The sequence below is a fragment of the Cricetulus griseus genome, chromosome 6 (genome assembly GCF_003668045.3).
Source record: "Cricetulus griseus strain 17A/GY chromosome 6, alternate assembly CriGri-PICRH-1.0, whole genome shotgun sequence".
NCBI lineage: Eukaryota > Metazoa > Chordata > Mammalia > Rodentia > Cricetidae > Cricetulus > Cricetulus griseus.
The window spans coordinates 119,458,741-119,471,446 of NC_048599.1; the positions used below are offsets into that span (position 1 = coordinate 119,458,741).

A 12,706-nucleotide genomic window follows, 5' to 3' on the forward strand; every position below is an offset into this window, starting at 1 on the left:
TTTTCTCATTATTGTGCCCTTATATATTTTTGCAGTAGTTTTAGTAGTCCTGGCAGCATAGTTTATAACTCTATGATCTTTGGGAAAACTTCACTATATGTTCATGGCTCAGTTTTATTATCTATAAACATAGAAGCTAATGGTATAACATCTTCGAAGGTTCAAGGTTTCTATAATATCTTTTGTTAATAGAATTTTCTTTTAAAATAAACTTTATATAGTCATCATCAAAAAATGAAAATAAATATGATTTTTCAAAGACTTTACTTATCTCCTTCATAGAACTCAAAATCTTAGCCCTTCTGTGATCAAGCTAACACAACTGAAACTCTGATACTTAATTTTTTTAGTTAAGTGAAGCAACTTATAGCAGCATTTTAATAAAATGGCATATTTCATTTCCATAAGGCAGGTGCTTTTAACACAGAGTACAACATGTATTCCACACTTTAATATGAATGATATTAGGAAAAAATTAACATTTCGAAACAAATCACTAAAAGTTCTTTGTAAAGACATGACTGAAATCTGAAGTTTTAAGTATGAAAATATATGATACAGCACTGCTTACCAACTTTAATACACTCTCAATTTCATTACTTCAAGAAGTGTACTTAGCATATGCCAAGATATAATACAAGAAGCTGAACATAGCCAGTGGACAAAAATGATATAGACCTTGACATAAAAATGGCTTACATGACTGGGTGTGTAGATCAGTGATAGAGTGCTTACCTTACACAGATGTGGCCATGGTACCAAACAAAAAAAGTACCTAGATAAATATAACTCTATTCCCAAGTGTGTGCCGGAGCATTAGACTGGAAGAAACTGATGTAAATAAAAGAAGACACTTATTTTTGGTCAGAAGTAGGACCAAGGAATCATGGACAGGACAAGTGTTCACTGTTTCAATAGAAATGTAAAGAAATGAAGTGGATGACATTTCTGGGGCAGATAGAACCAACACTAAAGGAGAAGCATACTTGGCAGTCAGTACAGTATAATGAAAGGCAAAAGGGTAAGAGATTAAGAAACATAGATGTCTACACATGTACACATACATATGTGTGGATGATATGTTATAAATATATCTACATGCAGAGAATATATGCATGTGTATTTGTTGAATGTATTTATCGGCATATAGAGACATGAAGGTTGTTAGATGAGACAAAAATTAAATGGAAGATTATATTTAAGGAAATATAAAAATTCATATTTAACAGAATCCATGTGACTATTGTAATTAGGGGAATCAGTGTAGCATTGGGTAAGAATTGTCAAAAATGCAGTATCATACCTATAGGCATACTGCATATGACTTAGAAGCTCAGAAATAATAACATACAGTGAATGGGGTTTCTAGTTATATACCAAAGACAGCATCAAGTTAATTTCCAGATGTTCAGATTCAATTTGCCCAAACTTTCGATATTGCAACACAATGATGTCATCTATAAAATCAACATTTGATGACAATGCAGTCAGTTATCAAAAAAGTGTAGATATCTAAAAATGTTTTGACCAAGTTTAAATTTGGTTTTGGGCCTGGTTCATTTTGTCAGCAGGAAGTTTCATGTGGACTGTGAGCCACAGGAAGACAGGGTTAAAAAGTTTGAAAAGAAAGAAGTCAAAAGTGACTTTACATATTTTACAGGTATATTTATGTTTGTGCATGCATACACAAGCGTTTGTGTGCATACACATGTGGAGGCTAGGGGTCAACCATAGACTTCATCACTTGATGTTAAGGACACAGTCTGTCATTTAGTCTGCAACTTGCCAAGGAAGCTAAGCTTGCTGGCTAGGAAACTCGAGAAATTCACATTCTTCACCTCCCTGGGCTCTTGGAATCAGGTTAAGATCCTCATGCTAGAGGCAGAGGGTCAGGGGAAGCACTTTACCAACTGTGTGAATGACCCCTCAGTTCCAAAATTTCTAGTTTTGACTTGAGTGTCCAGAAGATGAAAATTTCATTTGTAATAATGAGAAAAACCAAGAGGAATATGTAGACTGAAGCAATAGAAAGATCTACTAGCCCAGATCAATTTCAATTGTGTGTTTGTGTGTGTGTGTGTGTGTGTGTGTGTGTGTGTGTGTGTGTGACTCACTGTGATTCCAATCAAGGTTTTAATTTTCTTTACTGAAAGCAAACATTTTAAAACCTTAAATCTTTCCAAATTTTATAGTTTGTATCATTCTATCTCTGCACATATCTCTGCACATTTCTTTCTTTTTAGACACTATGTGCACATATCCAAATGATGTGATGAGTCTTTGAGAGTTCTTCTCATGTATTTCACTGTAACGATAAGAAATTTTCATTTAATAAAATGCTGGTGAAATCCACCTCCCATTAAGTAATTATATTCTTTTAAAATGTTACCAACCACTCTTTCTATGTGTTTTGATTGCCACAAGTGGAGCATGTTACATAACAAATTCTTGAGAGTCTACACTTTCTAATTTTCAGAAAATCTCCATATAGGGGTATTTCATGCTATTAGAGTCAGATCCAGAAGAGAACATTGAAGAAGAGTGAAAATAGAAAGAGTTTGTTCCAGGTTCCAGTTGACTTGAGTGGTCTTGATCAGTTTAAGGTTCATTATCACTTGAGAGCCATGGGTTCCTTCCTCTTAGATATAGTATGAACTATGTCTATCCCAGGAATAAAGGCCATGATGTTCAATATTTTGTCTAAAATTTTGAGAAATCTAGGAATTTGCTGAAGTTCTTGGAGTAAAAGATTCTTGAACTTTAAGAAGCAAACCTGATACTTTCCAAGTTGAAACTTTTCACAATGCTAACAGTGTGCAGTCAAAGGGGAAATCCAGCTACAGAAATTAATTGGGATTTTTTAGGTATTGAAAAAAATGTTTATCTTTCTTATTCTAAAGGTGTGTGTGTGTGTGTGTGTAAGGAGACAGAATGACAAAGATAGAGACAGAGTCAGAGGAGAGAAAGACAGAGAAAAAGAAAGGGGTAGGGTGATAAAGGAGGTGTAGTTAGCCATTTAATGCTTTTTCTATATAATTTAATAAAAGGTCAAAAGAAAAATCTCCTCCTTGTTCAACCCCCATAGGTTTCCTGCAATTGTTAGACACAAAAATAAAACATAAATGTACAACAACAATGTGGCCACTTAAAATGTTGCTACATATAAAAATTTACTAATATCCCATCACTGATTTTTTTCTTCTTTTTCATAACATCGGTTCATTCATTGTGTACAAAGGCGTTTTTAAGTTGAAATAACACATATAATTGCCCTAATTGAGACTGAGTCATATTTTATGCCAAAATATGTCTCCTAGTTTAATTAATATCACTTTAATGAATTGTCATAGATTTTGTTTTCCAGTGATCAACATTTTATACCATAGCAATAAATTATGACAATACCATACTTTTTGTGAAATACAAAATGCCAATGACATCATTGACTAAAAAAAGTGATAAATAATAGTTTAAAATTTAAATCTAAAAGGCGACTCTTCATCTACAGATCTAGAGTAAAGGGCAAAGGTACAGCTGAGTGTATGGAGAAAGGGGAATGCTGGATTTAAATCCTTCCATCAGCTCTCAGAGCAAGACTGTCCTCAAGTTGTTATGGAAGTGAAGACTCTCTCCCATCAATTCTTGGAGTTTATATTACTCTTGTCCTCCTTCATATCTGACTCCTCTTATCATTTGACTTAAATTTATTATTTAAATTGAATATCTAAGTTCTTTATTTGGCATCATGATTTTATATTCTACAAATTCAGTAGTAAACTTAATTTTTTCCCTTGTACTGAATATTTGGTGTCATGAATTTAATGCCCATGAATGATTTCATATGTACTCCAATTGTTAGCCTAGAAATTTACCATTGTTTCATGAATCTTGTGTAAAAAGAGAATTTTATAAATCATTGGTAATATTTCATAATTAATGTACAGTATAAGGCATTACATGATTTCTCTTTCCATCATTATTACAACACAAAATAATCCATACCAAATAACCCTATGACAAGAGGCTAATGACCACATTTTAAAAGCAAATGTAAGGTGTTTATTTTTTCTCAAACACTTCAAAGTTTTAATAACAGTTTCCTATTACTTATATTTTATGTGCTTCTTCAATCAGATACAAATTTTAGTAGGGAAATAAACATTCCTAAAAATGAATTATAAACAACTGTGGTTTAGAATACTAAAGTTATTTTTAAAACTTTTAATTCAGCAAAGTTAAGATTTTCACCAAACTGAAACAATGGATAAACAAAAGTGTAGATTTTCATGTTCTTGGGAGAAATGGTCTTCAGGCCCCCAAGGTCATGTTCCTCAGCAGCCATTGTTGAGATCTGCTGCCACTGCAATCCTGCATGGTAGGCACCATTTTGTCTTCCTCAGAAGGTTCATCAAGACATTGGTTACTGTTAACATGTCTCAAAGTGAGTCTCTGCAAAAGACAAACAATGAATAGTAACTTGCTAGCACATTTGGTTAAAGCTGCTCTTCAAAAATACTCTCTATCATTGTAGCATATAGTAATATGACATGGTTTTAAAAGGAACTGTTCACTTGTGTCTCTAAATCACATATACAACTTTGACCATAAAGTGATAATCATTGTCTAATACACCACTATTTTAAGGTGGTTTAAAGAAATTGACTGATATTTTTTACAGGTTGAGGAAAATTCAGACATCGTTTTTAAAAGCTTATTAATGAACATGAAGCATAGTTGAAGGTGATAAATATTAATAAGTTTATGAAGAATCTTGAATTTCTAGCTATGGTTTAGTGAGAAGCAATTTGAAAAACACAAAACTCAACCACAAAACTTTTATTCAAATAAACAAAATGGCTAGAGATGATCCCATTAAAAACTACTAAACTAAATTGTCTTAGATATTAAGTGTAGACTAGTAATTAGTATAGCCAGAGATAATCAATCTTACCTCATGGGATGCTTACCATGTTTAAATATCTGCAAATGTATCAACATTAAATTAAAACAGAGATGAAGCTATGTTTTCTTATCTTCACAATTTAAATAATTGCAATGTTTTCAATCATCACAGAGCTTTAATTTCCATTTGTAATGAAATTTACTTTTTGGGACTTCACATTCCACCATGTTTTAAGGCCTATAAATTTTATATCAATTTGCTATTTTCATGGACCATGCCAAGAAACACAGGAAAAAAATCTCTAATTTAAAATGTTCTCACATATGTGTTGTGATTTGCAGGTAAGTCTTGAAAATTAAACATATTATTTTTGCAAATTACTAAAATTAAAAGTTGAGACCATCCTTTATATAATTTTTTGCTCTTGATATTATGTTGGGAGGTATGTGTGGTAAACATGAAGAGAAACACTTGGAACTCATCCTGTGCTTCCCCGTTGTAAGAGAAAATAGAACAGAAGACAGGCTGCTGGGAAAGATCTCTCTCTGACAACAAACAGGAAATTAAAAGGCTAGGCGATTAAAAATGAAGGTGAAGTCAAGATTGAGGCCTTTGTTGTCATTTTTTAATACAGAGTATCAAGCCATTTTTAGTAAATAAATATGAAGTAAAAAAGAAATGGCCTAAGATAGCAAGAAGATGGCTGGTTTATTCTTAGGATGACAGGAAATTCAACCATTAGCCAGTTTGAAAAATCAGATACAAAACTAAGCAAAAACAATTATTTTCCTTTTTAAAAAAGTTGTAAGTATGATCAACAGCACCAAGAAAATAATCATATCTCAAATTGGAGTTAGCTTATATGTACATCCGCCTTCACAAAAGCACTTACCATTGCATGGTTCTAATAGGTGCTTTTAAGAAAACAGATTTTTTACACTTATTGAGTAGGTTACCACACATGAATTATACAATGTACTGCCATTACATTATTGTAGTGTAATCATTTATCACAGTAGTGGAATGATTTGATCAATTACCTTATGCCATATTGGAATAGAGTTTTCAAAATTTATGTAGTATAATCTTTTTAATGCCACAAATTGTATTCTTCTTTCTAACCAATATGTAAATATTCTCCTTAAAAATTAGTAGTAGTAAAAATCCACTTGTCTCAAGGTAACAAATGAGAAAGAAACAAAGAAACAAACAAAAAACAAAACAAAACAAAACTCTGCTCTGCCTAATGTAGCACACTAGAAAGTCAAGCATTTCAGATTCAGGAGTTCCTGAGTGTGAATTCACTTCCCTCTTTTACCAGCAAAGGGCACTGGGGAAAGTCACTAAAATCATTCTGAAGACTGATTCTTCATTAGAAAATTCTGAGTTACATTTAACACGTGTTTACACTTCTCCTTCTAATTCTGATCAAGAATTTGTTCTTCAGTGAATGAACTCTAAGTCCTTAGAAACCAGGTAAGAGTAACCCTGTTAACTACGTGTTTAGGCAACATGGCTTATGGTTTTAAAAAAGTACCTTTAACATGCACATGTACATGTCTGACAGGAATCTATGGCCCCTAAGAGCAGAAACTTGTATATTGGTTTCTGGGCACTGTGTCTATGGAGTTTGTTTATTTTTTTTATTCCAGAGTTATCATCTTCTTTGAGAATAAGTCTACTCAGCATGGATGGTTTTGTCATTGGCCAGATGGAGAACTCAAAACCTTGTGCCAGAATGTGACCTTTAGAAAAGCTATCTACCTTCCAAAAACTGCAGGAAGTGATGAGGTAACTGCTGCAGGTTTTCCTGATGAGAAAAGGTTTCTGCCCAAGCATTCAGTAGTAGATTCATAACATTAAATGTTTGCAACTCAAACATTCTGGTGGGCATGTACACAGATTTGGAGGCTTCAAAAACAAATTCAAAGACTACATGTAAATTGTGTTGTGACGATTGATTCCTCTTCATGCAAATGGTCATGGCTACTCCAATTTTTGCATCTCTTATTTGGTTTATCCATCACTCAAGTGCACTCTAATGCAAACAATACCTGTTCTGCCCTCCCTCATGTCTCCTTGCTTCTGGTCTCAGCTATGCCACAAGATATGATGCTCAATTGTGCACCAACAGCTTTAGATGGTTTAGGGGAATCAGTAAACCTCTAGATCACCTCATGTGTTCCCACAGCCAATAGCTGAACAATTCAAAATCGCTTACTTATTGGTTTTTAAATAAATCTCAAAAATAATGCCCCTCAACTGAAGAATTGATAGAGAAAATGTGGTACATTTGTACAATGGAGTACTACTCAGCAGGAAAAAGTAACAGAATCTTGAAATTCGCAGGCAAATGGATGGAATTAGAAGAAACTATCCTGAGTGAGGTAACCCAGTTGCAAAAAGACAAACATGGTATATACTCACTCATATATGAATTTTAGACATAGAGCAAAGGATTACCAGCCTACAATCCTCTTCACCAAAGAAACTAGGAAACAAGAAGGACTCTAAGGGGAAAATGCATGGACCGGAGAGTATGGGAAGGGGCAGGATCTCATGAGCTAATTGGGAGAGGAGAGGGGGGAGAGGGAGCTGCCAGAATGAGAGGAGGAGAAGAGATGGTGAGAAGAGGAAATGGAGGAGCAGAAATGTTGAGTTGGGGGAAGAATAGAGGACAGCAGGATGGAAGATGCCATATCAGAGGGAGCCATTATGGGTCCGAGGAGAGATCTGGCACTGGGGAGATTTCCGGAGATCTACAAGGATGACAGGAACTGACAATCTGGGCAATGGTGGAGAGGATAACCTGAATGCCCTTCCCCTATAATGAGACTGATGACTACTTTTTATGTCATCCTGGAGCCCTCATCCACTGACTGATGGAAGCAGAGGCAGACATCCACAGATATACACTCAAATGAATTCTGCGGGCTAGTTACAGAGAGAGAGGAATGAAGATCAGGGGGGTTGGTACTAGGCTGGTGAAACCCACAGAGGTGGCTGGCCTGAACAAGGGGGAGCACATGGGCCCCAGACTGCTGTCTGTGAGGCTATCACAGGACTGATCCAGATCCCTGAACATGGATGTCAATGAGGAGGCCTCTGCACTCTAGGAGGCCCCTGGTAGTTAGTGGATTAGTATTTTTCCCTGATGTAGGAAGGGATTTTGAGAGCTTATCCCATGTGAAGGGATGCACTCTTGGCCTGGACACATGGGGAGAGCCTAGGCCCAGCCCAGGATGATGTGGTGGACTTTGGGGAGCCCCTGTGGAGGGCCTACCCTGCTTGGGGAGTGGAGGATGGGGTGGTCAGGAGGGAGAGGGAGAAGGGATTGACATGTGAAGCAAGCTTGTTCCTAATTTCAACTAATAAAAAAATCTCAAAAATACTTTTGTTTGTACTGTTTACAAAAATATGCCACAGTCATATATATACTTGAACTAAATAGAAATTCACATAATTATTTAATGAGAAGATAATCACAAATTATCTAAGTGATATATGAAATGTATGTTTTTTGAAGAGCATTGACTCACAATTATATCTCCTATCTAAGCACTGAAGACATGTAGATATGGCATTTTTTTTCTCATGAGTTGTTGAAGACAGCTTAGCTTTTATTGTATGAATTACTTAGTGTCTAAGAATAAAGCAATGGTAATTTATAAAAGATGTGAATATGTGGGATGTGAATATGTGGGTCACACACACACACACACACACACACACACACACACACACACACACACACACAAACCACAGAAGTGAATCATCTGAATAACATGTAAAACCTTAAATGATTTTAATTTCAAAATAATTCATTGTTAACACATGTTATATTTAATCATGTTTTCAACTTTGACATACAATATGTTTTCATATAGATATGGCTATTGTTATGCTAAAACAAAATAAATATTTCACAAAATATTTAACCCACTATATTCACAGATATATACATATATATATATATATATATATATATATATATTTGAAGTAAAACTGGAAAATATGTTAATATAGACTGTTGCTTAAAATATGAAGTCTCCAAATTAATGAGTAGCTAAGAAGTAAAAAATAGAAAAATAACTCCATAAAATGGTTTATTAAAATTTCAGATTTTGACAACTAAAATTACTAAAGTAAATTTAAGAAGTCTGAAACACAAACCTCTACAAGCGATTAAAGAAATAAATCATCAGTAAAATTTCCAAAAATATTTCTAATAATTTCTGCTCTTGTATAATTTCTTAGTAGCCATTTTTGCGAAGTGTTATCATTACAGGTCTCCACGTTCAGATGTTGGGAGCCATCTGCCACTTTGCTTATTGAGAGGCAGCACTGCGTAATTATGTGAACAAAAGTGTTGGTCTGTTTGACAAAGAAAATAATGAATAATGACAAATCCAGTACAAAGGCAACAATAAATCAATCATAGCAGACAACGTACAATTTTTCTAGAAAAGGATGGGAGACACACGTCACAATAATTGCATCCATGAAGAAGTGAGTGGCAGCCTTTCAGATGGCTTTCATACCAGCTTTGCTTAGTAGAAAAAGTGGAGTTAACGACAGATTATTAAGAAATAATTTGATATCAGATGATGAAACATTTCAACAAAAGTTATTTTGATAGAATTTTGTTCTCAGAATCTTAAATAAATATATTTTAATGCCAAGTGAGTTGTTTTGAGGGAGGTTATTCAAAAGAAATTGGTTAACACACAGAGTTTTCTCCAATATTAGTATCCTCATATGTTTGCCTCTAGGCTGAGAGGGTACCAAAGGAGACTATTTGAGATGATTTTCTTTTATGTTTTCATGGGCCTAAGCTGGAATTTCTAAGGAATCTGCACAAACAATGACATACTTATAGATAGCGTGGCAGACTACATGAAGAAAAAGAGAAAGAAAATATCAAATCCCTTGTGAATGTAACCATTAATTTCATCTCTGTTTAGTTCCAAGTAGAAGCTCAAGATATTACATAAATCATCCACTCCAGAGCCAGCCCAGAGAAATACTAAATAATGTTGATAAAATTATTTAGTTAGGCTAACGCAGAAAATAAATTCAATTGAAGTAAACCCCAATTTGTAAGCAGCATAACGGATGCAGTCACTGGATCCACCTTCTCAAGGTTTATCTGCTATGGAGAAGTGGTGTGCAGTGATCTCCACATTCAGAAAAGGTATCATAAACCATCATATCTTACTTATCAAGTGATACTACCTGAGACACACTTTGGCTAGCTTTCTTTAATACATATACAGTGTCTACACTGTTTAAATTAGGCAACATCATCTACTGTTACTTAATTTTTTTCTTGCCGCTTTGAACTTTGCCTAGAAAATGGCATGTTAATACACAAAAAAACTCTTGTTAGGAATTATAAATTTCATGCATCATTAAAAGGAAAAAATGAATTAGGAAATACTTTTACAAAGCTATAAATCAAGAGAAAGTTCAACATCTAAAGCCTAGCTACATATTGTATTATTTTTCAATCCACATGTTATTTAGTTTTTTTTTATTTGAAAGCATAGGAAGATGCATTTAACTTTGCAAATCTTATGATCACAACGGAAAATAATTATTGATTATGTCACATGTCTGCCTATGAGACTGAATTCATTGAATTAAATATCCTCCTTTTATTTACATTGTGGGAATTGTTCCTAAATATATTTATTAATTCTTTGAACATTCCATGTATGTCTTTTGTCAAATTTGCAATGAATACTTCATTATGAGGATGTCATTGCAAATCACTTTTTGGAGCAATGTAACCAGCAGGTTCCTATGCAGCTTAATGACAGATATCTTCTTTTTATGGGATTATTTAAAATGTTGATAACTTAGTTGAGTTATATGAGTCTAAAGCTAGTATTATCTTTTTTGTATAATATAGCATCACTTAATCATTCAGTTCTAAAATATAGGGCATTGTGATTCACTGCTATATATAGAATTTGAATTACCATATCTAAAGTTATAAGTTTGTGATTTCTGTAATGACATATTTGTATCTGATATGTCATGAGCTAGTTACAAATCAATTCTCCAAACTGCATAGTTCCTACTTACAGCCAACTAGAATCAGGCTAGGACAAATAATTTTGGCAATGAAAGAAAAACCAACACTAAATTGGTTATTTTGATGAACACACACATTCTTACAATACAAAATGCAGACCCAGAAGACAAGTATTCTAAAAATAAAATGTAAACAATCAAGAAGGGGATATAAATGCAACACTAATCTACTGAAGTTTCTATTAGCCAATTCTAGCAAGAAATCAAAGATATGGGTCATTGGGAACATGGAAAGGTAATGCTAGTCTAATGGTTTCCACCTTCAAAAAGTAAATTGAGCTATTGATTACCAGGAATTCTACACAGGAATGTGGGAGGGTTATATTCATAGGCCACTTACCTTGAAATTATATTCCCATTTACCTGCTTTCTGGTAAGAGCAAATAGAAGAGGCTGGTTAAGAATGATTTAATATAAGACTCTGTGGTTCCAGTAAGTTCAAGCAATGTGTTTACCTACTACAATTGTTTCCTATGGACAGAGCATACAATTGTTTGCTTTAGCCAACTTGCTCAGTCATGTGAAAAGCAACACTTATTTTTCTCATCATATTTTTCTCCCCTGCCCCCCTTTTTCTTTGTGGAATAGTGTTTGTTAAGCAGAAGTGCTCTGATCTAAATTTAGATTGTATCATTGTATGTAGCTGCCTGGATATTCAAAAGGAAATGTGATTAAGCATACACACTGCAGGAAAATGTAAATTTGGAATAGATTGGAGCTCACTTGTGATGTTGAAACAGTATAAAAACAAACCCAAATAAGATAAAATGGATGAAACATGAACTTGAAAAAATATATTAACTGTCTAGTGGTGTGCAATTTAATGTTTTCTCTTTGTTTGAACTTGCTGGAAACAGGATATTCCATGGAGCTGAAACACCTGAATAATTTTATTGGTATTCTCTATCAAGTGTATTTTGGAAAGGCAAGTCTGACTGAGTGGCATAAAGAAAACCACTTCTCCAGTCTGACAAATGGGGAACCTGCATAAGACTGAACGAAACTCCCTTAATGTAGGAGACAGTGGTGGGGATGGGACAACATATGAGGCCACTGGTAGTGGGACCAAGACCTAACACTAATGTACAAACTTACTTAATGGAGCCCATTCTATATGGAGAGATACCCTGCAAGCCTAGACACAGGGGTGTGTGTAGAGGGGAGGTGCCTGGGTCCTGCCTCAATGAGATGATGTGACAGACTTCCTAGGGGCATCACTACCCTCTCTGAGGAGCATATGGGAGGTAGGGTGGAAAGGAAGTTGGGGTAGGAGGAGGAGAGAAGGGAGGGGAAATGGGGATTTTAATGTAAAAATAAATTAATAAAAACTGACAAGAAGAGCAAAAAAAGTGTATTTTGTGGTACTGATATAAACATTTGTGTTCTCACCAAATCAAACCAGAGATGGCAGCCATGAAAGAGTGCAAATAATATTCATGTTGTATTATTTAAGAAATATTGACTTATACATGCATATATCTGTGCATCTGTATCTCTATGTAAAAATAACAATCAATAATCAATTTGAAAGGGATTGGAGGTGTTGGAATTTGGAGGGAGAAAATATAAAAGTGACTGGAAGGAGAAAAGGGAATAGTGACGTACTTATATTTCAATTAAAACGTATTTTGTAAACTTACACAAAAGAGTCAGAAAGTAGTGCAAATCTTTTAGCCAGAGAGGCATTTTTCATCAATGCATAGT

General features: G+C 34.4%; 1 protein-coding gene across 3 annotated transcripts in view; it reads right to left on the reverse strand.

The window, feature by feature from the left end:
* Positions 1–431: 431 nt before the first annotated feature.
* Galnt13 (polypeptide N-acetylgalactosaminyltransferase 13) overlaps positions 432–12,706 on the reverse strand; it is a 635,093-nt gene continuing 622,818 nt past the window's right edge. For all 3 annotated transcript variants that reach the window (XM_027420412.2, XM_035446586.1, XM_027420413.2), the window contains one exon: positions 432–4,449. In XM_027420412.2, coding sequence (XP_027276213.1) covers positions 4,309–4,449 — 141 coding nt within the window. In that variant the 3' untranslated portion in view covers positions 432–4,308. The remainder of the gene's footprint in view (positions 4,450–12,706) is intronic.